This window comes from Erythrolamprus reginae, chromosome Z (assembly GCF_031021105.1).
Source record: "Erythrolamprus reginae isolate rEryReg1 chromosome Z, rEryReg1.hap1, whole genome shotgun sequence".
In the NCBI taxonomy this organism is placed as follows: Eukaryota; Metazoa; Chordata; class Lepidosauria; order Squamata; family Dipsadidae; genus Erythrolamprus; species Erythrolamprus reginae.
The window spans coordinates 96,834,994-96,862,993 of NC_091963.1; the positions used below are offsets into that span (position 1 = coordinate 96,834,994).

At 37.2% G+C, this 28,000-nt stretch overlaps 1 protein-coding gene and 1 non-coding gene across 2 annotated transcripts; both read left to right on the top strand.

Moving 5' to 3' along the window:
* Positions 1-2: 2 nt before the first annotated feature.
* Positions 3-27,986, top strand: PTCD3 (pentatricopeptide repeat domain 3). The gene is made up of 24 exons (XM_070727855.1): positions 3-176; positions 1,724-1,773; positions 3,240-3,273; positions 3,832-3,877; positions 4,380-4,448; positions 5,430-5,534; positions 6,414-6,537; positions 8,562-8,665; positions 9,315-9,379; positions 11,760-11,847; positions 11,933-11,993; positions 13,507-13,589; positions 14,479-14,623; positions 15,721-15,771; positions 16,350-16,439; positions 19,163-19,191; positions 20,203-20,309; positions 21,486-21,564; positions 21,662-21,752; positions 22,313-22,398; positions 23,184-23,329; positions 24,879-24,920; positions 26,528-26,686; positions 27,357-27,986. Exons 1-24 carry the CDS (start codon positions 67-69, stop codon positions 27,397-27,399), a joined length of 2,007 nt encoding a protein of 668 aa, XP_070583956.1. The 5' UTR covers positions 3-66; the 3' UTR covers positions 27,400-27,986.
* On the top strand, positions 13,289-13,433 carry LOC139155034 (small nucleolar RNA SNORD94). Its single transcript, XR_011557021.1, has one exon. It is a non-coding gene; the product is annotated as a small nucleolar RNA SNORD94 (small nucleolar RNA).
* Positions 27,987-28,000: the final 14 nt, after the last annotated feature.

Below are 28,000 nucleotides of genomic sequence, written 5' to 3' on the forward strand. Positions count from 1 at the left end.
GTGGCGGGTTACAGCTTCCGCTTCCGGTTTCCTTCCACATTTCGGCAGCAAGCGGGTAGGTCAGTGATGGCGGCCTGGAGGTTGCGGCTGAATCGGTTTCCCGCCAGAGATTTATTGCAGAGAAGACTCGTTGTTTCGGGAGCGTCTTCTGGCTCTTTTGGGGAAGCGGGTGAGAGGTACGTTGGGTCGGGTCGACGCAAGCCAGAAGTCCCGCGAATGACTTGGAAAGGTCAGGCACCGAAAGTAACTGTATACGAAGTTGCAGCAGTAATGTAATGAATCGGATGGCATCCGTTTTATCACTTCGAAATGCCCGTATTCGAAACTGGATGGCAAGTCGTTCTTAAGACTGGTGTTTCATTGTAATTATATTTTATGCGTCCCGCTGTCCTAGTTTAAAAAGTAGGTTATCTGAAGCTTTCTAGGCGTTTTGAACTACAACGTCTCAAGAACTACAACGTGACCCAAGGGAAGAGAGTCAGAAAGTTCTAACCTAAGAATTATTTAACTTTGCTCTAAAAGCAAACGTGTTTTTTCCCTGGGTATACTAAAGTTATTTTTTTTAAAATTACGGTGCAAAGAACAAAAATGGCACGCAGGAGATAAATTTATAATTAATATTAAGTACAATCATTACTGCCTATATATTCAATAAATTTCGCTTCTTCGCATTAAAAATTATAACAAAAAAGCTCTTAAACATTCCATTCGATGGTTCTTATTTTTATAGTTATTTTTATAAGTTTTATTTTTTTCAGCTTGTGTCCGAAATTCCTCTGCCCTTTGTAAATAATTATGCCTGAATGTTGCTTCTCCACAATGGGAACGGCATAATCAGAGAAGTAATGAGTCCTACAGGTCAATCTATCCAAGCCTAGAATAAATAAGTTTACACTTGAAATTCTTTAATCTTGATTATTGCACTTAACAAAATATTAAATAAAGCATTCTCTGATACTGGTGTGTAACTGAGAATAGCTAGTACATATGCCTGAGAAAAAATCTGTTTCCTGATTTTCTAATAATAAATTATTATCTAATCAATGATTGGAGGATATTAGATGAAATCTTTACTTGCTAGGTAAGAGCTTGGATAAATTATAAAGATCAGGGCCGGAAAAGGCGGGGAGAAGCCTCTGTGGGGCCTTTCTAGGAATCTCCTGGGAGGAAACAGAGCCTCTACTCTCCCTGTGGTTTCTCCAATCACAGGTATCATTTGCTTTTACATTGATTCCTATGGGGAAAATTGCTTCTTCTTACAAACTTTTCTATTTAAGTAGCTGATCATGGAACAAATTAAATTCGTAAGTAGAGGTACCACTGTATAATGTATTGTTTAGCCAGTAAACTATGGCAAACAAATCATGGCTAAACATTGTAATAAGATTGCTTTTTAATGTATTTGTGAATACTGAAACTTGAGAAAGAAGCAGTCCTACAATATTATATTTGATTTTCCAATGAATATGCCAATTTGGGATATTGGTTACCGTCAGCCCTTCACTTGTTACCCTCTTGGATTATAAACCAAGAGGTCCAGTTCTTATCCTTTTGAAGCAAGAAAGTCAGCTGGCAGACTGGGCCAATTATTCTCTCCCAGATGAATTTACCTCAAAACATGTGTAGGAAAAATAGGAAGTGTAATGAGTATATAGTATCATAATATGCATGCATATATATATTAATTTATCCATATGTATATATACTGTATATATTTCTTTAGGCACTATTCAGAAAATGCCATCCTTCTGGAAAAGTCCCCCATCCTGAAAGGTATAATATTTTGTTGTGTTCATGCATGTACCATTACAACATATATTTGCAAATGATAAATTTATAATTTCAGTTAATATATATACAGTGGTACCTCAAGATACGAACCCCTCGTCTTACGAACAACTCGAGATACGAACCCGGGGTTCAGAAAAAATTTGCCTCTTCTTACGAACTTTTTTCATGTTACTTCCGGGTTGGCTTCGGGAGGTTGCTGGGAAGCCCCCCAGCCCGGCTGTCACCTTTTAAAACAGCCGAGCAGCTCCCCAGCAGTCTCCGAAAGCGGTTTGAGGAGGGTTTTCCACCTCTTGAAAGGTTGGGGACACATGGAGAGCAAACTGGGAAGAGGAGAGGTGGAAAACCCTCCGTGAAAGGTTGGGGACACATGGAGAGCAAACTGGGAAGAGGAGAGGTGGAAAACCCTCCGTGAAAGGTTGGGGACACATGGAGAGCAAACTGGGAAGAGGAGAGGTGGAAAACCCTCCGTGAAAGGTTTGGGACACATGGAGAGCAAACTGGGAAGAGGAGAGGTGGAAAACCCTCAGTGAAAGGTTTGGGACACATGGAGAGCAAACTGGGAAGAGGAGAGGTGGAAAACCCTCCGTGAAAGGTTTGGGACACATGGAGAGCAAACTGGGAAGAGGAGAGGTGGAAAACCCTCCGTGAAAGGTTTGGGACACATGGAGAGCAAACTGGGAAGAGGAGAGGTGGAAAACCCTCCGTGAAAGGTTTGGGACACATGGAGAGCAAACTGGGAAGAGGAGAGGTGGAAAACCCTCAGTGAAAGGTTTGGGACACATGGAGAGCAAACTGGGAAGATGAGAGGTGGAAAACCCTCCGTGAAAGGTTTGGGACACATGGAGAGCAAACTGGGAAGAGGAGAGGTGGAAAACCCTCCGTGAAAGGTTGAGGACACATGAAGAGCAAACTGGGAAGAGGAGAGGTGGAAAACCCTCCGTGAAAGGTTGGGGACACATGGAGAGCAAACTGGGAAGAGGAGAGGTTGGGGGGGGGAAGCCCCCCAGGCCGGCTGTCACCTTTTAAAACAGCCGCGCGGCCCGCCGAAAGCCGTTTTTTTGCGGGGGGGGGGGTTTGGTTGCACGGATTAATTGACTTTACATTGTTTCCTATGGGAAACAATGTTTCGTCTTACGAACCTTTCGTCTTACGAACCTCCTCCTTGCACCAATTAAGTTCGTATCATGAGGTATTACTGTATATGAAAATAAACTTGTTGAAGACCCTGGACTTGTTTCTGAATAAAGGAATCTTAGATAAGACAGCTTCTTTATCTGGCAAAATTTGCTTCTGTTACAGACAACACTTAAAATTGTTGTTTTAAAATAATTGAGTTTAATGACTAATATACAATAATTCCATTCAAATTTTTATTTTAATAGTTAAACATTTTCTAAATGTATACAGTTTAATAAGTTATAATTGTTTTTTGTTTTTCATAATTCAAGAAGAAACTATTTTCCTTCCAAGAAAAAAAACTTGGTGAGTTATATTCTTTTTTTTAATCTCAGGAACTGTATTACTATCCGTCCATGGCAATTTATAATAAGTTTAAAATAACCATAAGCCATAAGTCTAAATAATAATGTACAGTGTTACAGAGCCTTTGTGAAATGCTTGTGAAATTTTCCCATATGCTATTAGGAATCTATTGCATATGCTGGATCAGCTGAAGTTCATAAACATTTTTGTTACTATAGGAAAAACATTACTAGATGCTATGGCTTGTCTTCCTCTTTTATCCTTCTGTTTTATTTGTTTATACTCCTTTCATTTACCTCCTTTTTATTATTGCAAACTGCCTAAACTAGCCCCTTGTAGGTGGCAAATGAATTTAACAATTAAATAAATTTAAATGAACACTCATTCATTCAAGCTTGTTTATTGAAAGTTGAATACACAGGATTCTGAAACATTGTTTTGATCTCTATCATTGAATTTTTGTTCAATAAATTACACCATAGTTTCTGTTGAGATCAATATACAAATTAAAAATAATACTGCAAATTTAAACTTTTAACACGTTTTGTTTAAAATTAGGGATAAATCAGCAGTTCTTAAGGCACTTTCATTAACTGTAAACAGGGTGAGTACTATAAAGCTTCATTATGTTACTAGTCCTTGTTTGATATGAAATACCTAAAGATTGCAAAATATATTTTTATCTGTATCATATTTTGATTTAATATTATTTCATGTTACATGTATTCCTTTATATGAAAATCATTGCTAAATAAGTTTCAAATGTAATACTGTGTTCAGTGTTGAAAAAAACTAATTTTTCTTCCATAACAAACAATAGCACAAAGATGTTGTTTACAAATTATTAATTTTTGATGGTTGCAGTTTTCTTCTGACAAAAATCTGCCTGAATATTTTTCAGAAAGTTAATTCATATTGCAGATTATCCTAAGCATTGCTTTTACAAATATACAGTAATAGTAAAGAGTATGATCATGAATTTTTCTTAATAGAAGATTTCCAATATTAAAATATTTGATAAATTTAATATAGTATAGCAGAAAGATGAATTTACTATTCATTTGAGCAGAAGCTATACATTAAATGCTTTTTCTTCCTCCTTATAGGATATTACAGCTGTTCCCTATATGTTTCAAGATGATCCTTATCTTATTCCCAGAAATTCTTCAGAGCATGTAGGTGACTTCCATTATTTCTAGAATACTTTTGGTTTTCTAAATTCCTATATTTTACACACTGATAATTGAGGCTCAGTTGGAAGAGGAAAAGCTACATCTCCTCCATTGTGCTGTTTGCAGAGTTGCTTACTAAACTTCACATATTATAAACAAGAAATTAATTTAAAAAATAGATGTTTAATAGATTACCTTACTTCATGTTAATAAGAAAAATGTATTTGCTTACAAAGGTTACATGTAGTCCTCTATTTGGGACTATGATGGAGCCTGGAATTTGTTTGTAAATGGTTGCAGTCATAAGTTAAGGTATCATGTGATCAGACTGAATTTTATGACCGCTTTTATGATAATTGTAGAGTGAGTCAACATGGTCATTAAGCAATTCACATTGAAGCATATGGTTATTATGCAAGCCAAAATTATCTAATAGACATCTTTTTCCTTTTTAAAGTTCATTGCAAACTGATCATAAGGCAAGTTCTTTGCTTCCTTAATTGAGAGGACCTGCCACAAAACAGCATTGGAAAAATGGGACTTAATGACCACTGTAGCATCCTCATGGCCATGTGATCATAATTCGAGTGCTTGACAACTGGCATATATTTATTGTTGGTTATAGCATTCCAGGGTTACATAGTCAGCATTTGCCATCTTCCTAGCAGTCTGGGGAATCCAGAACATGATACTATGGTCTTTCGAGACTGAAGAATGCCAATGCAGCAGTCTTCCAACAAGCAAGTCAATGTGGGAAACTTGGACTCCGTTAACAACAACATGATTAACTTAACTGCAGTGATTTTCTTAATCGTGACAACAACAAAAAAGAATAGCAATATCAGGTGTGTCTCCCTTAGCAAATGCAGCCAAACAAAAAGTCTGGTGCCAATGTGTTTGTAAGCCAACAATTTCTTGTATGATGAATAGGATGTGCTATATACTATTTTTTTCCAAAGTAATCCAGGTATATTCTTCTCGCAGCATTTCTTTTCCTCGTCAAAAGCATCAGGACAAAATGCAGCCAAATTTGTTATTAACACGCATCCTGAACTTTTTGAGAAAGATTATGCTGAACCTCACATTCAGGTAATCCTTGTACTCTTTATGCAATATATAATTCACATTTATTACATATAATGATAGATTTCATATGCACCGAACAACATTATTTCCTCAATTAATCCACTGCTTGAATTCTATACACTTAAAAAACTTGCATTAGTTACATGCATAATTTTTCTACTTTGGCACAGTCCTTTGTTCTGTACTATGATAAAGGCACTTAAGCCCATTTTTCCTCTTCTGTGTGTTCTTTCTTTGCTATATATACACTATTGTGTGACTTAGCATAATTTTATGTTGTGCTGCCTATAAGAGTGGATAACCTGGCATTATTGTGAGAACTTCACTCAGGGCGTGGCAATAAGTCTCCCTAGAAATTCAGAAAATACTAAAGAATCACTAGTGGAAGAATCAAGGATAAGGTTAAAGAGGAAGGTCACTGTTACCACAAACATAAGAAATCTTAATGAACAATATCTGCTCTAAAATATAACAAATCAGCCCATTATACATCTAAACCACAGGGTTTAAATCTGCAGTCTTTTTCTTTTGTGCTTAAATAGTTTAACTTTCTGGATCTAGCTGCCACAATTAGCGATTTGTATGTTTTAACTCTTCAGGGGGGTGGATATCTGAAATGATACTCATTTTGACTGGGGTTAGGGTGAAGCTTGACCCAGCAAGATCAGAAGCAAATGGCAAATACAGTTATAATAACTGAAGTCCAGATGCTTCTCTAGCCCCAAAACATTACTTTTTGTCTGTTGTGCCATGCAAGTAAGAGTTAAGCAAGCAAGACAATAGATTTTAAAATAATAAAATGCTTAGATATTCCAGTCTCCTTGCAGGTTGCTAAATTTACAATATCATTTGATCCTAATCATGTGGTGTTGTTCCCTTTAGAGTCTTATGCCAAAGAAAGCGGCTTTGCAACTTGAAGAAGTGAGTGAGGTTGCCTTAAAAAATCTAATTCAGCTAAGAAAAGTAAAAGCATCTGTGAATATGTATGATCAGCTTTTACAAGCAGGTACTAGACTAAACCAACAGTTAACAATAAACAGATTTGGGTGGATACAAACTTTTATAAATTTGCCAAGATTTAACTTACAAGATTTAACTCATTAGTAAATGCTTATAAAATAGTGATAGGTATTATATAGTCAAAACTATCTGTATTCAATTTTAATCATAGAAACAAATTGATGGGGTTTTTTTTTGAAGGTTTATACTAAAGTATTTAAAGACCAGCAGAGTTATTGCAGTATGTGCAGTCTTAGCCATCATTGTGCTTGTAGAAGGTGCAAAATTGTTATGCTGACAGAATAGACAAGACAAGGTGATAAATAATAAAAATTTATCAATGGAAATCGCTGAAATTTTATGGGAGGATGCTTGCACACATGAGATTTCAGCGGTTTTCAATGATTTTGCTTCCGCGCATGAGCAAAAGCATCGCCCTTATGGGCTCGCAAGACTCTTTTAAGGCCTACTGGTATCCTGGAGAGGATCACAGTGTCGTCTACATACAGCAGAAGGGTGATGCTTCGGTCACCTATTTTTGGGAGGTGGTGATTTGGTTTGTTTAGCCATTTTACCATGTCATTTATGTAAAAGTTGAAAGGGGGCGGGCAAAATACACCCCTGTTTAACTCCCTTTTGAGTTTTAACTGACTTTGAGATGGACCCTTGCATATTACATTTCACCTTGAGGGAGAGTGATTCACTTAATGATAAGAAACTTTTCTTATCACAGAAGTTGACTTAACAGCTATCTCACTTAGCAACAGAAATTTTGGGCTCGACTGTAAGTCAAGGACTATATTTTGGTCTGTATTTTCTTATTTATCTTGTGATAGGGACAACATACAAAATTGATTAAATAAAGTCCCTTAAACATGTCCTTAATTTGCTTAGTAGACTTTCTTTTAGTTAATCTCTTGAGGAAAAATTATATCTGCATACTATGAAGGATGATTGGATGTATATTCTTCAGATTAAGGATTTGCATAATTTTCTTATTCCATAAAGCTTTTCTTGTTGCAGATAGTTTTTCACTTACAGCCACAATTAGGCCCAGAATTTCAGTTATTGAACTTGTGGGTGTGGGACAGGAGAATGAACTGTAACCTGGAAGTAGAAATCATGGGGAAATCAGATCCAGGTTTCCCCAGAGACATGCCAAGATGTCTCTAAGAATAAATTGGAACTTTGAGGAAATATTTGCCTTAGACCCTGATTTAAACTTAGATGTTAGTTGGAATACTGACATAGTCATTAAGTGAGATGTGACAGGACTGCTCCATTCAACCACAATCCCATCTTTCCCCCTTGGAGGGGAAAACCGTAGTAAATGTCACTATTCCAAAGCCATGGTACCGTAATTGCAATTGGTGATTGTAAGTTGAGGATTACCTGTTCTGTTTGTTACGGCATTTCAAGTTTAATCATTTAAGTTAAAGTTTTATTAGATTTATAGTCCGCCCGTCTCCGAAGACTCGGGGTGGCTCACAACAGCAATACAATATACAAAGTACAAATCCAATATAAGTTAAAAGCCATTTAAAACCCATAAATATTAAAAAAACGATCATTACTGCACAATCACACTATTCTCATATATTACAGTCAGAAAAAGGTGGTGCTGTGGTGACAAGATAGTTATTCCCCCCATGCCTGGCGACATAAATAGGTCTTCAACATCTTGCGGAAGGCGGGAAGAGTAGGGGCAATTCGAATCTCCGGGGGGGGGGTTGATTCCAGAGGGCTGGGGCTGCCAAAGAGAAGGCTCTTCCCCTGGGTCCCACCAAACGGCATTGTTTAGTCGACGGGACCCGGAGAAGGCCAACTCTGTGGGACCTAATTGGCTGCTGGGATTCGTGCAGTAGAAGGCAGTCCCGGAGGTATTCTGGTCTGATGCCATGTAGGGCTTTATAGGTCATTACCAGCACTTTGAATTGTGACCGGAAACTGATCGGCAACCATTATAAATATGTCTATACATAAGCTAATTCCACTGCTCTGATTTATAGTTCATGTTTTTTGTATTTGCAGGAACAAGTGTATCTCTGGAGATTTCAAACAGTCTTTTAGATCTGCTATGTTTTTATGGAGATAGAGAACCCAATGAGGAAAATGACAGCAGTTCAGAAAATCAGGTAAATAAGGATGGATGGTTTTTCAAATAAGGCTATTCCTGTTATGTATAAACAGGATGTCCAGCAAAGCTGGAAAACAGGGAAATCAGGGAATTATCAGAGAAATCGGCGGTTCGGGAAATATAAGGGAAATTGTGAAAAAACAGAATAAATCGGGGGGAAAACAAACTATTAAAAAAATTAAAAATCGGGAAAAACGTGTTTTTTTTAAAATGGATTGCGCTGCCTGGCAGAGTCAAGCAAAAATGAGCATAACTCTGGCAACAACTTGGTTCCTCAGCTATTGATATTTCTCCATGGCTTAGCCATTTGGTATGTCATCTACGACCATGCCTTAACTAGATTGCAAGTTACAGGGAAATGTCAAGGAAATATCAGGGAATTTCAAAATGCTTTTCCCCGGACACCCTGATAAAGCACAAACCGTATTTGGATATTTCTAATTGCTGTGAAAGGAACCTAGAAGCCAGCTCTATAGTCCGAGTTTTTTATAAGTGTAAATAGAGAACTAGAAATAACTAGGGGTGGGGGTGGGGGGGGCGACCCTGAACTTTGTATGAAGATATTTTAAATGCCTAGTTTAAGAGAGCATTGAGTTAGGCATAGATATGCATGTGTTAGAAGGCTAACACTTGAAATTCTTATGCAGGAAGAAACTCCGCCAAGAAGGCAGTTTGCAAGGAACTCTTCTAAATCCCAACAAATTACATGGAGGTATAAAATATACTAGCAGCAATGCTTTGGGGTACATTTGCGTGTATTTTAATTGGACAGCCAGGATTTTTCTTATATATTAAGTAACCTATTCAAAAAATACATTAAATAAATAAATGTTATATAAAATGTAGCTTAAAATAAACTTTGCATATTGATTTTATTTTCAGACTTGCAAGATTTGGTTAATGTAGCTTTACATTAGTAGAACTAGTTTATCTGATTGTTTCCTCTCTGATCTATCCTGCTGACATCTGTCTTGCAAATATAAAAGTACATTTCCCACCATCCCCTTTATAGCCCAAGAAACTAGAAAGAGTCCCTTCTGAGCCACTTGCTCCACTCACTATCCAGTTCCAGGCCATGCCCTTTGTTATCTGATTGCTCCCTAGGCAGCGTCTGTGTACTCTCTTTCTCAAGGTCTTTCTCATATCCCATATAGCTGTCCCATCCTTTCCACCTTGGCATTCTGGCCTGGATTTTCTGGGTGGCAGGCACATGGAGCTTCATGTGTGAATGAAGGTGCTCGTGCCTGTGTGTGAGTGGAGACGGGAGTTTCACATTTGCTTATCACTTGCATGGTCTGGTCTGGTAGTTTTCTGTGGCCTTGCATTACAGTTTGTGAGCATCTGCAAAATTTTGGACAAGTTATGTAAGTTCTTAATCGGCAGACCGCTACCTATTGGAAATCGGGCCGCCGAAGCACAAGCGCGTGACACTTCATGTATGCATGCATGGAATTTAAATTGTATGCGCAAAACCGTTGCCCCCCCCTTGCACAACCAAAAAAGGTGGATCCCTAATCTAAAATACTTAATTATGTTTATTAGAGTTTTATCCCACTTTTGTTACTTTACAAATAACTCAAGGCAATGAACATGCTTAATATTCTTTATTCCTCCTATTTCCCAACAATTAATCCTGTGAAGTGGAATGGGCTGTCAGAGAATGACCAGCCTAAAGGCATCCAGCCAGTTTTCATGCCCAAACTGGGATTAGAAGTCTCAAGATCCTGGTTTCTAGACCAGCATCTTAACCACTGCACCAAATTGGCTCTATGTTAAATCCCAGAAGAAAAGTGAGATACAAATGTAGTAACAAAAATAATCTTACATGGTCTTGTGTATGAAACATACAGCTGCCAAATTAGATATTGCATATTTATTTATTTTTTATTTATTAATTAGATTTGTATGTAGCCCCTCTCTGAAGACTTGTTAAGACATATGTTACGCAGTTTGTGAAGAATATGATGCATAATGCAGTGCATGTTCATCTATAAAGATTTTATATCTTGAAAAAAGAGACTGTATACAGTGTGTGTGTGGGGGATATTTAGTCAGACACCAATGGTGCAAGTTCTCCCACTTAAAAAGATGAAAGAGGCCTGTAATTGACATCATAGGTTGACCTCAATTGTGAGAGACAACCTTAGAAAACACATCCAGAAATGTGATTTTCTGGATGTGTGTCTCATGTTGTCTCTCATAGTTATACCTATGATGTCAATTTCAGGCCTCTCTCATGAAAAAACACATCCAGAAAATCGCATTGTCTGATTCTTAATGTATTTATTTATTTGATTGATTGATTGATTGATTGATTTTTATGCCGCCCTACTCCTTAAACTCAGGGCGGCTTACAACATGTTAGCAATAGCACTTTTTTAAACAGAGCTAGGCTATTGCCCCTACAATCCGGGTCCTCATTTTACCCACCTCAGAAGGATGGAAGGCTGAGTCAACCTTGAGCCGGTGATGAGATTTGAACTGGTGACCTTCGGATCTACAAGTCAGCTTCAGTGGCCTGCAGTACAGCAGCGCCACCCCAAAAAAGTACACACAAGTTCAAACAGGTGCCATTACTACAGGTAATAAGTGGAGGACAGAGGAGCATCTTAAGGAAGAAGTTACAGGTCTGTGAGACCCAGAAATCTTGCTTGTTTGTAGATGACCAAATACTTATTTTCCACCATAATTTGCAAATAAATTCGTTAAAAATCAGACAATGTGATTATCTGGATATGTTTTCTCGTGTTGTCTCTCATAGTTGAGGTCTACCTAGAATGTCAATTACAGGCCCATCTCATCTTTTTAAGTGGGAGAACTTGCACAGTTGGTGTCTGACTAAATACATTTTTCCCTACTGTATGTGCCATGTGTGTATGTATATGTGTATGTATGTGTATATAGTCAATCTTCTATGTTTCTGTGTGTGTGTGTGTGTGTGCTCACACACACACACACACAAGACAGAGTTTTATTTTGTGGGCAACACAGTGGTGAGTATGTAATAGGCAAATAGGCATGAAAGTTTTATAACCCCACATTAAAGTACATCTGTTATTGTCAGTCAGTATGTTATCTTTTCTCAATTCTAGGGAAAACAACAATGCTGAGAGAATATTTCACCTAATGCCAGAAAAAAATGCACATTCCTATTGTACAATGATCAGGGGAATGGCGAAGGTACAATTGTAATCTTTAACAAATTTGCTTCTCTTTTTTCCTTCGAGTCATTATATTGATACTTTATATATTTCTGTCATTACAGCATGGAGAGTGCCAAAAGGCTTTTGACATGTACGCGGATTTGGTAAATAAAAATCTGAAGGGTAAGCTTTAGTATTGCATTAAAAATGTGTCAATAAAAAAGCTAGAAATAAGCTGTGCATACTGAATTGGTCCTTCTACAGCAGTGGTTCTAAACCTAGGGATCAGGACCTTTTTGGGGGGTCGAACAACCGTTTCACAGAGGGTTCCCTAAAACCATGGCAAAAGACAAATTTCACATGATGTTAGGAACTAAAGCTTCTATTCTGACGCCTTAGAACATATTTTTACAATCGACCAATCAGGCGTTTACAGTGGGGGTGTCCCTCTGATCTTCCTGCCAATCAGCTTAAGGCTCTGTTTGGAGGTTTGGCGTTAGACCTATGATTGGGGGTCACCACAAAATGAGAAACTGTATTAAGGGGTTGTGGCATTAGAAAGGTTGAGAACCGTTGTTCTACAGTATATTTACTGCACACTTTGCAAGTAGTTTTATAGCTTTGATTTATATGAAAATGAAAGATACTCATATAAATAAAAATATATTAATGATAACATAGAGTTTGATAGTCCAGAGAGTCCTCACTTAATGACAATTCAAACAATTATTTGAAGTTGCAGTAGTGCTGAGCAATGGTACTTAGGCTCAGTCCCCAAGTGTACTTTAACACCACCCATCCTATTTCCCCCTTTCTCTGCCCTTTTGACTCCCAGCACTCCTGGTTCCTACTCTCCTGTGCTCCATCTCTCTTTTCCTCAAGACCTTGGGAAGAAGGCCTCACATAGTCAGTAGCTGCCTTGCAAAAAGCCAGGCTAGCCACGACTTGTCAGCAATGGTAACAAGACACTGGCAACTAATGAACCTGCAAAAATTCCAGAGAGAATTCCCTTCCCAATTACATCTACCAGTCCCATCTGGAAGGAGAGGAATGTTGTGGCTCCCATCTGGGAAAGTATTCTGTTGGATGAGACTTAAAAGATTAGTCTTTTCTGCTGTGATCCTCAGAACAACAAGCCTCCCGAGGTTAAGTTAGTCCCAACACTCATGGCTTTTTAGAAAGCCTTTAAAATGTGGTTGCTGGGTTTTTTTCAATTGGGCATACCTAGTAATGTGTTGGCTGTGTTATATGTAATATTCTCCTGCTTCTGGTCTTTTTATTTGTATTCATTGTTTTAATTGGCTTGTTTTAAAAGGAGATAGTCACACATTTATAGATGAAAATAGAGATATAATTGATTACATGGCATTATGTCTGTGGTCTTAATACATGTCGTATACGTATGTACAGTATACATGCATGCATGCATGCATAAATATGTATATGGTACAGGATTTTTGACTATTGGAGATTTCTTTGCGGCAATGATGAATGGCGCAGGGGTACGGACCTCAGCTGAATCATGGGAGCTGAGTGTGAGTTACCTGTGTCCCACTATTGCTGGCAAGTGGCTGGCTTTCTGGGACCTGGCTCACATGAGAATATCGCCTTATGCTGAGCTGCTATAGATATACTGACAATACAAATAATACATATACTATTTCTTGTGATGTAACTGGTTTTTTGTTTGTTTCAGCTGACGTGAGCACCTTCAATACACTTATTTTAGCAGCGATAGATGTTAAGGAAAAATACATTGAGAAATGGGCATGTATTGAAGTAAGGAGAAACTGTTGATTTTAACTTTTTGATAGTAAATATGTAGCTGAAGTTAACTTCTATTCTTTTATGTATTATTATTTATTAATGATTTTTTATTGTATGCATCGTGCACATTTGCTCATTTAAAAAAAATTATGGTTATATACATAAATTCTGTGCAATTGATTAAAATGTTTTAAAAATATCAGGGAGATGGAGTAACTTCTTTACATAATAATCAGTACAAGTGTAATTACAGAAATTCTAGTATGTGACATATGCATTCAGTGCATGTAAGAAGGAGAGGAGCTTCAGTGGTGGTGATTCATGACCTTTTTTTAAACCTCCCCTTGACACATTTATATGTTATATTACTTGTATAAACAAGGAGCTACTCAAAACTACTTCTTGGAGAAAAGGCTCATTTAAAGCAGCAAGCATGGGTTTAATGAAATTTGATTTCCAAGTAGCTTCTAAATGACACAAGAGGATTGGTTTCCACAAAAAAGGTGGCCTTTCCTATTTCTGGGGAGCAGTTTCCTCAGGTTTACCTGGTGTCTACATTATTTTCCCTTGGGTAGTATTTTTAATATTTATTTAACTGACTAATTTTGTGCTATATTTACTATTGGGAGATGTTTCTGCCTATTTTTTCAGTTTCACTTTATATGCCAGATTTATTTTTTATCTTTATAATAAAGGCTCATTTAAAGCAACAACATTTTAAGTGATCGATTACAATTATAGAAGGATGTGGTGGACAGTATTCTAGGATGGCATTAAATAAATGCTTGTGCAAATGCTAAGGAATTGTGTAGGGGAGAAGGTGTAAATACAGAATTTGAAGGAATGGGAACACTGCTTTTATATAAAAGTTAAATCAAAATCTTGATATTTTGATTAATAGGACTTGCTGAGGCAGATGGCTGAACATGATATACAACCAAATCTGCTAACTTTTAATTCTGTCCTGAAAGCATTGAAGCAATGTGGTAGGGTATCCCGGGCTAAGGCTAGACTGATCTTGAATGAAATGAAAGCACTAAATATAGGTAAGAATTTTCTGTAATCTGTAAAATTAATTCAATACACATTTCTGTATTAAGCCTTAGTAATATTTCTTTAAACGATAATCCTGTGACTAGAATTATATTTTGAATTATTCACCCTTTACCTGCAAAGTTATTATTTAATTATTAATAATAAACTTCGGTAAAATTCCTTAAGAAGAACATACAAAAAATGTTGAGACTCTAGAAAGAGTATAGAGAAGAGCAACAAAAATAAATAAGGGTCTGGAAGATAAAATCTAAAGAATGGCTACTGAAATTTTATATATTTAGTTTAATGAAAAGAAGAACTAGGGACGACATGATAGCAGTGTTCCAATATCACGTAGGTACCACATAGAAGGTGGAGTCAAACTATTCTCCAAAGTATCTGAGGGCAGGAGAAGAAGCAATGGGTGGAACTAATCAAGGAGAGAAGCAACCATGAATTAAGGAGAAATTTCCTGATAGTTAAAACAATTAATTGGTGGAATGGCTTGGCTCCAGAAGTTGTGTGTGCTCCAACATTGGAAGTTCTGAAGTTCTTTTCCTGAAATGGTATAGTTTCCTGCCTGAGCAAGAGATTGGACTAGAAGACCTCCAAGGTCCTTTCCAATTCTGTTACTCTGTTTAAAAAAATGGTACCTTAAAATGAGAGTGTGGACAGAAAATAGAGCAGCATAAATTTAACCAAATATAAACTATAACTTTATAAAACGAGACAATATCCCCCATCTCCCCCATAGTTTTCAATATAGTATCCCAGGAGCTCTCAAAGGTTGCTTCCATTATATCTTGAATGGAAAAGAGAAAATTACTATGTGGAAAATAATCATTTTTATCTTTAAATAAAATAAGATAAAATTTTAAGTTAAATTTTCATCCTAAAATAAAATACAGGAAATAGTATAAGGGCAGACTGGATGGACCATGAGGTCTTCTTCTGCCGTCAATGTTCTATGTTACTATGTTTAAATTATATCAAGTCATTAACCCAAATGTTACCCCTGGCATGAAATAAGTTACATGCATCCAATACAGTGTAATACATTTTTGTATGTCAACCATGATCAACCTTGATTTGTTGTATTTTATTTCAGAACCTAGCCTCGCAACATATTACCATTTGGTGTGCATGTCACATAACATTGGTATGTAGCGTCTGTTTTTATAGTCTTATGAATTGATATAAAATTCTGTTGTAATAATATCTCACCTAGTTTTTGCTGTATAGAACCTGCTTTGCTTTAAATGTGTGGATCTTTTTGTTTCATCTGAGTTTGGATCTTTTTTCATACCAAGCTCTGAAATAAAATGTTGGTAATATTAAGACTCTCTTTAATTACATTATATTTAGCAAAATATAAGTTTATGATGCATGGTTCTGAAAGTCCTTGAGAGAATCAGAGACAATCAGGATAATTAACATATCCATTTGCACTTCCATACCTGATTTTAATGTACTAGTTTATTGTTTTAAAGTCTCATTACCGTGAGTCATAATAACTAGACAGAATTTGCAGTGATAGGAAGTCTCTTCAATTATGAGCAGCAATCCTAAGGAAAGTTACTATTTATAATAATTTGTTTATAATTTGCCACTTAATTTATATGTTGCAACTAATTTCAAAGTCCAATTTCATTTTCACAGAAACATATTTTATCTCCCTTTTAATTGTAACATAGTTTATTGAAAATTTGACTCTAAACTCTGCTTTTTGTTGTACAGCTGGATTTGCTGAATCCCAGTCCCATGTGCTATATGCTATAATAAATGAAATTGAAAGAAAAACTTTTTGTCCTCAGGATCCGGATGATAGTATGTACTTCTTTTATTATTTCATGGCAGTTTTGCAAATTTTATGATTAATGTATAACAAAGATAATTTTTGGAACTTTATAAAAGTTAGCTAATAAACAGCAATGTTCCCTCACACTTGTTTCTATTCTAAGTAATTAAGTAATACATCAATTGTGTGAGTAATGTATAACAATATTTGTTGTCTATACCACCTAGAAGATTTTGAAAAAGAAGCTAGGATATTAATCAATGAATAGTTAATTTGTTAGAAAGAGGTACAAATAATGAATTAATTGTTGATATGGACCATATAATCTAGTGATTTTGTGGTGCATCACTTTTTTATGCTTGCAATTGTGATAAAGCCCTGATTCAACTTCTGTCCTCAAATTTCATTCTAAAATGCCTTTTTGTCACTCATATTTTTTTAAACTAGTCAGCTTCCCTTGTTGAAGTTGAAAGGAAAAATGAATTTTTCCAGTTTTAAGACAAAATTACAGACCTCAGTTTTGAACAAAAGTACCAATTTAGATTGTACGTATGGTTCAGCATACATACTAGGCTCAAGTCATACTGAAGTATCTCCAAAATCCACATGCATGCATTTCAGAAAATTCTAGCAAAAGCACATCTTCACCTGTAAAAAAATGATGGAATACTTCAGCTAAAGTATATTTTCTTCCTTATACAGTGGTACCTCTGCTTAAGAACTTAATTCGTTCCGTGACTAGGTTCTTAAGTAGAAAAGTTTGTAAGTAGAAGCAATGTTTCCCATAGGAATCAATGTAAAAAGCAAATAATGTGTGCAAACCCATTAGGAAAGAAATAAAAGCTCGGAATTTGGGTGGGAGGAGGAGGGAACGTTTCTTTTCTCTGGGCGCTGGCAGAAGTTTATTCCCTCTTCAAGCGCCCAGAGAAAGGAAAATGATTTGCTCGCTCTGGACTGCCAAAGCCTCCTTAAGTGCCACCAAAAGGCTGCTCTGGCAGCCCAGAAAAGCCCGAGATGACTGGGATTAAAGGGGGAATGGCAGGAAACTGGCCAGGCCTTCGTGCCGCTCTCAAATTTCCTGAGAAATTTTTCCAGGCTCAGGTTCTTAAGTAGAAAATGGTTTTTAAGAAAAGGCAAAAAAATCTTGAACACTCTGTTCTTATCTAGAAAAGTTCTTAAGTATAGGCGTTCTTAAGTAGAGATACCACCGTATTTGTATTTTAACCATTATCATTTCCCCCAAACATTAGATTTGGTTCTGCACATGATTCTCTAATAGATGAGAAAGTAAATTTAGAAACCAGAATTAACTTATTGTTTAAGAGCCCAAAGTAGTTCCAATTCTTTTAAAAGCTTTTGTGGCTCTCTTATTTTAAACAGTAAAATTAACTTTTCAAGTTATCATTTTTTAAAATTTCAGCATAACAAAAATGTCCAAAGCACCCGAAAACAGACATTCAAAAATCCTAGGCTTATATCCTCAGTGCGATCACAGCAGCATTCAATTACTCAGATTCAGTTCCCAGATGGAAAATGGCTCAGCCTTTCTCTACTCAGACTATAGATCAGTGATGGCGAACCTTTTTCCCCCTCAGGTGTTACAAGAGTGTGTACGCAGGCTATCGCACATGCATGAGTGCCCACACCCATAATTCAATGCCTGGGGAGGGAGAAAACAGCTTCCCCTGCCTCCCCGAGGCCCTCTGGAAGCTGGAAATAGCCTGTTTCCCAAATTCTGATGGGTCCAGTAGGCTCGTGTTTTGCCCTCCAAAGGCTTCACTGGAGCCAGGGGAGGGTAAAAACGCTCTCGCCCATCCTACCGTAGGCTCTCTGGAAGCCAAAAACGCCCTCCCAGACCCTCTGTGCGATCCAAAAATCAGCTGGCCGGCACACACATGCTCCTTGGAGCTGAGCTTGGGCAATGGCTCACGTGCCAGCAGATATAGCTCCACATGCTACTTTGTGGCACCTGTGCCATAGGTTCACCACCACTGCTATAGTTCTTTTCAGAACCATAAATGGGCTGACATTTTCTTTTCCGTGTTCCAAATTGCGCTGGCTCTCTTTTGTTTTTTCTTATGGGCTTCATGGGTCAGCCTAGATTGCAATTTGTTAGGGGTCTAACAGCACATCGTTCCTGGCTTTCTGAGCAATAGGAAGATAACTCTTGTTGCTGGGTGCCTCAGCATATATCACACACCTTCAGAGTAAGGCTGCATTTATGTGCTTAACCATCATACTGTACTTTTTTGATTTAAGGTTAATCTGTTTGGGGAATTTGGATGTGATGTTTTTTTATTATTATAGTTTACTTTAATCGGACCTAACATATTCAAACCAGTCAGTTGTAGTTAATTTAATAAAGTATTGTTTAGTCAAGCATGATGGAATGGAATGGAATGGAATTCTTTATTGACCAAGTGTGATTGGATACACAAGGGATTCGTCTTAGGTGTATATGCTCTCAGTGTACATAAGGAGAATAAAATACATTTATCATGCTAGCATTGTTTAGTATTAAATATTCTCTTCTCAATAGTTCATCAGGGTATAGTTACTTGTATCATGTGCTCAAAGCTTTAAATATTGAAATGCTATATCATTATGGCTTTAGGTGCTAGATTTCTTTGACTTGGTAACATACAATGAATTGTTACTGAGACCTTTGAATTCATTTCATAATCCTAAGAAACCTTCTTTTGGATTGCTAGAGAATGTCCAAAATTAACAACCACTACTTATTCTTTTCCAGTCTACTTCTTTCCAAATGCGATGAAAACAGTAAGTGGACTTGATTTCTGTATTTTGAGGTAGATACACATTCACACTTGTTTAAATGTAAATATATATTTCAATAGCTTTCTGGCTATTTATGTTCCCTCACCTCCCAACCATCCACCCACTGTCCCGTGCTCCATGCTTCTTCAGGCATCCATTGAGGACATTTGTAGGGTGGAGCCTGGACAATTCTATCACTGTTTATTCGGCATTATAAGCTTGATTCCTTTGCTTCAGCAGAAACTTTGTTTGGTAGGAGAGTTCTATAGAAGGTTCATTCCACTTCAGAAGCCCTGGACCAGACCTCTTCTTGCCCTTGAGACTTATGCTTGGGTATATCTCATGCTTGGGCACTTCAAGCAGCGCACAGGAGAATGAACATTGGCTTATGTAAATGTTCTTTGTATGTGTGCTGCAGGAATGTCCAAACCACCCTGTGGTTATTGTGGTCCAGGGTAAGGACATTAGATTTCTATTTAGCTATCTACAATCTGCATCCTTGTAAAATAACTGGCTCAGTGGGAGCCAAGGAGGAGGCATAGCCAGATATTTCTTACTCAGTCCCTGCCTAACAGACAAGAAGTTAAACCATGCTAGGACACTCCAACTGCGTACATACAAGGAGCATTCACGTAAGCCAACATTCATTTCCTACTCCCCCCAGGGGTGTGGGTCTTTTGAGCCCTGCATCAAAGTTTGACATGTATATTCTCTCTAGCAAAATCTTAGAGAAAGTGTGTGGAATTATCTTACAATCCAGCGTGAGACCAATAAATCTTTGCTGATTCAGAAGATAAGATGTCAAAAAGGATCAGCCTTGCATTGCACTTCATCTAAACCTTTTAACCTTACCCTAGCCTATCTATCATTTTAAAGATTTTATTAACTTTTAACCCTTTATAAAATATGAATTAGCATTTTATGCTTCTTGCTAAAAGTGAAAAAAATGTACAATGTTCTGTGTAGCAGAATAACTCTATTAGTTGGATTCATATTTTGTGCCTTTATTTGCAGTGTCTGGAACTGAAGGATGTTCAACTTGCTTATCGGCTATATAGAATGGTGGAGAAAGCAGACAACAGGATAATGTTGGGAAATATGACACGGAAGAACTTTTATTAGTAATTATAATAATTTATTAGTAATTGTATTTATTAGCATTCATAATTATAGAATTGAATTATCAGCAGCTTCAACTGGGCTGGAAGATTAGAAATAGATTTATTCTTAATTCCTGAATGTTATTTAATTTATTTATTAAGTACATTTATATTTCACTGTTAAGGACCTTTAGTAGTTCACTAATAGGCACAAACAAAATTTCCATACTAATAAATATTTTAAAATAAACCAATAGAATAACAACTAATGAAATAACAATGAACAGCATCAATCTCAAAATGCTTTATGAAAGAGCACTGTTTGCCAAAGACAAGGAAGCATATTGAATAGTAATCGGGTCCATTCCAGAAGGCAAGTATGGCCACCAAGAAGTAGCATAATCTCTGGCATTGCTGCCTCCACCCGCTTCCCCAAAGGGAGGAATCACAGGATGGTTTTCTTGTAACAATTGTGTGAGGCAGGCAGATTCTAGGTAGCAAACAAGGTTCTGAAAGTAAACTGATATCAAGCAATAGAGAGACTTCTAGGTTAAAACAAAACTTTAAATTACATCCAGAAGTTTATTAGTAACCAGTGCAGGGCCATAGGAAGGTATAATATGCTCACAATATTAATAAGAACAAAAGCCGCTGCATTTTGGACCATCTGCTGATTTTAAGTGCGTTATAAAGGCAGATTAAAGGATGGCATGTTACAGTAGATCAAAGAAGTGATGGGGACATCATTAACTGTAGAAGGTCCTCCTACTCCAGGTAAGGCCAACAACCGAAATGGAGCGATGAGTCCAAGAGGAGCCTGAAGTTGCAGATTTTGTTTCTCCACCAGGAGATAATATTGGAACAGCTCTGATAATGTCAGCTCTACAAGATAGACCAAATGAAGAAACAGGCACTGAACAGGTTTAAAACTATTTATATTAGAATGGCTACCCTAACATAACCTAGAAAGAATAAACAGTGATCCAATTCCAAATTTATAAATGAGATTTTACCAGCACGTGATTTTAATTTTATTAAATAAAGCTAGGTAATTTATACTATCTGCTGCATTTTCTTTGAGGTTCAAAACATTAAGATTTTATTTTAAGTTTGAGAAGTGTGAACAGAAGTATAGATTACATGATAATCTATACTTGATGGAGTTCTAATAACTGGTTATTTCTTTCTTTGCCATAGTATGTCATTTTTTGAATTGTTGGCTATGATGGAAAACCTTGATGTTTTGCTGAAGTGGTATAAAGAACTGGTTCCATCAGTAAGTATTATTTTTTAATTTATTTTTGTCACTTTAAAAGGTTAAATGTAACTGACTCAAAACTCTGATTATCTAAAATTTTGCATTTCTTCTTCAGGCATTTTACCCAAATATTAGAACAATAATGCTTCTTCTTCAGGCCTTGGACTCTGGCGATTGCTTGGAATTGATTCCTCAGATATGGAAAGGTTAACTATACTTGTTTTCCAATGTAATAAGCAAGTCATCTTTCCAATTTAGTCAGAAGAACCAGTAATAGACAGATTTGCCTCTTTGAACTTTGAACATCAGTAAAATTTAAATGTGCCATGTTTTGGATAGCTTGAATCAGGAAAAAAATTTCCATGGTGCCCCATTCTGAGAGTGGAAATTTATTGCTCAAATTACAAGTTTGATACTGCAGTTTGCAAAATTTCTAAACATTGTTGGCTAGCAATCCCCAGTGACAGATCCCATTGTTGGAAAGATCTAGTCAAAATTGATATTTACCGTAAAAATGTCTCTGCTTATCAAAACAAAATATCTGTTACTCTCCCATTAGCTTAACTTTCACATAGTCTATACATTTTCCTGCTTTTGTATTTTACAACATATCTGTAGCTGTACAGTAATAGCTAATTAGGCTCAGTTAAATTTAAGGATAAACATCCATTTATCTGTTTTAGTAACGTAGCTAATTTCATTGATCAAGAACTGTTTGCAGTTATTTTATTTCTGATAATAAAATTTATTTCTCCTTCCTGTTCAGATGTTAAGCAATTTGGATTTAGTCTCAGAGACACTATTGTACAAGAGGTTCTGGCTCTTATGGCAAGAGACATACAGTCACCAGAGGTGAGTCTTGATGGAACATGGGATGTGGAAAATGTTAGCACTTATAAAAATTGCAGAGGTCAATGGCATGAATTAGCCAGTGCTGAAATGAATCAAGGAGACCTGCCCTTCAGTCCACATTGAAAGCAGTGAAGGAATCATTGTAGTGTTTAAGCATGGTGTGGTAGAGCAATTTGCAATTTTTCTTCCATGTTCTTCATTAATTCTGCTTGTCAGAAGCAAATTGTGAAGGGTGTGAATGGTGATCACAGGATTGCAAGGTCCTGCAATAGTTGTAAATGCAAAGATTGGTTGCAAAGGTTTTTTTTACACTATTGCAAACTGAACAGTCATTAAATGAGACAGTAAATGAAGATTACCTGAATAGAAAATTCCAGTGGTTGAAAATTAACAAATTAGTAAAAGGTTTTTGATCATGGCTGTTTACTCACATTTGATTTACTTATATTAACAACAGTTAAATATACAAATGCCCTTAAATAAGGATATTTAATCTTAAAAGTATACTTAAAATTTGCTCTTTTCTGTCTTACTCCTGGTGTGTGTGTGTGTGTGTGTGTGTGTGTAGGGGAGCATTATATGAAATTGTTTTCTATAGATACATCTTGGAGAGGCCATGGGCATACTATAGTTGGTAGTATCTTATTCCATAAAGAAGATGCTGTCTAGTACAGCAGGTGTACTTAGAACTACCAGAGTCCTACATTAGTTTCATATCTGAAGTAATATTCATTGCTAGATTGCTACTGTTGACTGCAGATGCTAAGTATCTTATTGTTTTGCAGACCCAAGTTGCATTTGCTGACTGTGCTGAAAATATAAAATCTCTGCATGACTTAAAGAGCAAGAACATGCAACTCCTCTGGAAAGACACTTCTCTTAATAACACCACAATACTCTTTGCCAGGGCTGGCAGAATAGAGGCAGCTTGGTAAGAAAAAAAAGTTCCTGCCAATAATTTGTATTCCATTCTGGATATAAATCTTGAAATAAAAACAACTTAACTGAGATTCCTGAGCCATAAAAGTCAATTACAACTTAAAAGTCAACAACTTAACTGACATTCCTGACCCATAAAAGTCAATTAATTTGATTCATTTATTCAATGTAAAAGCAGAGTACAACTTTTCTCTAAGTAGTCTTAATTGAAAACTTATGCCCCAAAGGGGGAGGTAGAGAGAAAAAAGACAAAGAATATTGATGTCTATTTCATTAGTTATTGTTGTGTTTTCTTTTTTCTTCAAGCAGTTCCTGGAGGAGGAATTTAAGTAAAGGCATGGAGTCTGGTGTTAAAGTTTAAGGTTGCACCAGAAAGTCCAGTAATACTTTAATGCTACTGACTGGCCTTCTCACTTCTTTTGCTTCACTTTTAGACTAGAGGCAGATATATCTGGGCAGGAAAAAACTTTTTCTAACTGAGAATTTTTTTATTAGGATAATAGAAATATTGTGGGATGTATGAGATAAAAGCTTCCTCCCCTGCTGGAAACTATCAAGGGAGAGGTGTGAGTGAAGTGGTTACCACATTTACGAGCCAGTTTAGTCTTTATGGCTACAGATCAGGAATGTCAAACTCAAGGCCTGCGGGCCGGATTCGACTGACGGAGTGCTTAGATCTGGCCTGGTCTGGAAAAAGCAAAGGACCAACTTATGGTGCCACTGCCAACAAAAATGGGGCACAGGCAGGGCGCATGCACACCCACCGCAACCACTTTTGCCTTCCAGCGTGGCCAGGAGAACTTCCAAGCCCAAAACGAGGCCTCTGGAATACTGCAGGAGGTTGTCATTGACTCAAGAAGGTTATAAAAGGGAGGAAAAGTAAAAAAATATATATTTCAGTCTTGCTGGATTGTGCTACTAGCCAATAATCTATGGTTCTAGTATTCCTATGGAGTCAGTTTGTGATCTACAACAGGTCCTTGCATTTCATGACTCAAGGCGTTCCCAAGGTCACATGATTAAAATTTGGGTTCTTAACATGTATTTACACTAATTGTGGTATTCCCCTGATCATGTGATCATTTGCAAGTTTTCCTGCAAGCTTAAGAAAGTGAAAGTAGTAGATCCTTGGAACAAACTTCCAGCAGACGTGGTAGATAAATCCACAGTAACTGAATTTAAACATGCCTGGGATAAACATATATCCATCCTAAGATAAAATACAGAAAATAGTATAAGGGCAGACTAGATGGACCATGAGGTCTTTTTCTGCCGTCAGACTTCTATGTTTCTATGTTTCTAAGACAAGCAAAGTCATTGGGGAAGCCGCATTCGCTTAATGACTGCATCATTTATGCAACAACTGCAGGGATTCATTTAAGAACTGTGGCTTTAAAAAGCTGTATAAATGGGTGCAACTCCCAGTTGTGATTATAAACCGAGGGCTACATTGTAAGTCAAGCCTCTTAATGGACTTCTGATTATATTTTTTTCATCTCTGCATTCAAATGGTAATTTTTATTTCTTTCATCTCCAAATAGGAACATGCTACAGCTTTTTAAAAAATACTCTCAAGTTCCCAGGTAAGCTTGCTTTTTAAAGTTTGCCCCTTGGTAGTCTTGATAAGAATGCCAGTCTTTATTTTGCTCTATCGTTTTTTGGATTTTGCTCCTTTGATTTGCTGTTATTAGCATTCAGGCTCATTTGACCCTTATTTTTCTCGTGTGGTAGAATCCCTCTTTCTGCCATGATGCATTGTTCTGTGCTGGCCCACTTCCATCACTAAATGTCATCTTGTCATTTTCTCAGAAGGACTAGTGTTTTGCTAGGAGAGCAAGTAGAGCTATCGAGGGAACTGCTGCAGTTGTAGGCACAATGAAGTCTTAATCCTCTATGGAAATTTACATCCATTGCTGGAATACTGAGACTTTAGCTTTTAATTCATCTTTAAAGATTTCTGTATTTTGGTTACTGCAGAGAAGTATCATTTGGACAGGGAATACAGTATTTGTTTAGCTGTTAATTGTTAGCATTTGAGAAAAAAATAATAATCTCTTGGCCTACTCTTCAATATAGAAAATAAATTTTTCATAGTATCTTGAGCTACATTGCAATGATAATTTGACTGGAATCTACAACAATCCTTTTCTTTCAAAACTTTTGTACAGGATTGTTAATTTCTGAGCTGTGCTGTCACCTTGGATCAGCAGTTTGAAGCCTTTGAATTTCTGGTGATGTAGTATAGCTAAAGCAGTGACCTTTATACTGTATATATCATCAGACGTTCAAGAATCAGAAGGTGTTAGCACAAGTCCATTTTAGCAGTTTTTTAGAACAGAAAAATAGAATTATTCAGGTTAAACTTTCCGGTCTGTAGATGTGTCCTTTTGTCAAATTAAGATTCTCTACTTAGACCAGGCCTGGGCAAGGGGTGGCCCACGGGCCGCATCCGGCTGGCCCGCTGTCTGTGACCAGTCCATGGAGGTCGGGGTCTGCTCCAGTGCGAGGATGAAAGAGCTCACCGCGTCTGCCGGGACTCCTCCGGTTCCTGTTTTCCTGATGAATCATGAGGAAAGCAAGAACCGGAGGAGTCCCGGCGGACGCGGTGAGCTCTTTCATCCTTGCACTGGAGCGGACCCTGACCTCCTACCGAGAGCGGCTGAGCACAGAAACCATGCAAACACTCCAGTGCAGTGACTGTGGTGCGCCGTGTTGCCATAAAGCAAACAATTAGGGGTCTGTAGAGTGGGTCTGGGTGTTTAGGTCAGGCCAGGGTCTGGGTCTTTACAGTATTGGGTAGAACTGAGTTAATTATATTAGTCCGGCCATCTGAAACCATCCCAATTTCTCATGCAGCCCCGTGGCAAAATTAATTGCCCATCCCTGACATAGACTTTTTAGGAAACTGCTTTGGTTGGATAGAGGCATCCAGGTCTGCTCATGGAACTCATCTAATTACTTGGGTTATGAAGAAGAGATATCTTTAGTGTTATTTACAATAAATATTGAGAATTCAGAAATTTCTCACCTTGCAGTAGTTTATTTATTCAATTTATTCTCCCAATCTCCTCTAAAGGCAGCTTACCATTTCTGGATAGTTACCATCATAACTTGGCAGATAAAACATTTTGTCATCAAACTATGCTACAGATGCCACAAAAGTAAGCATATCCCTTTCCCCCTTATGCAGTGATTTGACAGTGAAAGAGATGTTCAGCTGTATTAAACAAAGCAGCCAAGTGGATAAAGCACTTGAACTAATAAAGCTGGCTGCTGAATACGGTATACAGTCAACGTCAGTGCTCGCCAAGACAACTCTAGAAGAATTTGAACTCTCTGAAGAGCAAAGGTATGTCTCAGCAAATACGTAGCTGTGATGGCTATTGCTCAGAGCACCTGGGATATATCACTGAAATTCACTGATGTAGTAATATTCTTGGCTATTTATGTTTTTGTTATTTGAATTAATACCTGATTTTCTGCAGGAATTGCAGAGTACATTATCTTTCTCCCTTTTCCTGGCAGCACTTTAATTGGCATCAACCCTCTAGAGATAGAGAAGCTAACCCAAGCTGTCAAGTGAATTTCATGCCTTAGTTCAGTTTCCCTGCGACGGTGGAAAATAGCCCAACTGGAAGTGTTTCCAAATTTCCCATTGGGCCATTTTTCCCCAAGCTTCAGGGAAGCCTCCTAAACCCTGGGGACGGTAAAAATGGGCCAATCTGAAGTTTGTTTCCAGTTTTCCGGTTGGGCCATTTTTTGCCATCCCCAGACTTCAAGAGTCCAGAGGCTTCAGTGAAGGATGTGCACGTTTGATTGTGCGATACGTACAGGGGAGAGGCATAAGTGGACACACAAGCCAAAAAATGTTTGCCATGACAGGTGTATTGTATTCTTTCTTATTCAGATCATCCTTATCCCTTTTGAAGCAGACATTTTTGCCAATAATAAAAGTGTAGTTGTGCCAGCAGTTTGACAAATCTGTAATTGTACTTGTGTGTTTTTTCTTCTTTTTCCAGGCGGACTCTGGTTGATATAATAGAAGGAAACGGTTACAAATAGGTGTCAGAAGAGAAAACCCTTCCTTTTTCATGAAAGAAAAAGCAACTTACCTGATTTCAATACAGTTGCCAGGGAGCGGCCCTGAAAATCTCTGTGAGCCTTGTACATAATTGTAATATACTGGTGGTGTTATCATGTGGATTCTAATCTGAGGGTAGTTGGTAGGAAGTTCTGGTTTCACTTGTTTTAGAGTGTTTGTTATCCTTCTCCATATCCTCAGTTTTAAAAACCAAAAATTGTCTACCAGAATCTTAGAATTACTTTCTTATTATATTGCATCTACATTTTCCTTATACGTGCCAACAGAAATAGTAATCCACTTGCCTCTTTTCAACAGGCGTTTGTTTTTAATTTAAACTAAATCTATTTGAACCAACTGCAGAGCTTTGGAATGAAACAAACTTTTCTTTTATGTATATCAAAACTCTAAACAGATAGCCCAGAAAAGAAGTATCAATGTTGTTAGAATAGCAATGTTTGTATTTGTATCAATGTCACAATGTAATTCTGAGGATTTGATCATTTGGAAAACAATATGGTGTAGAAAGTACCCCCCTCCCCCTTAATTAAATAAATATTTGATTTGGTGGTGGCTTTATGT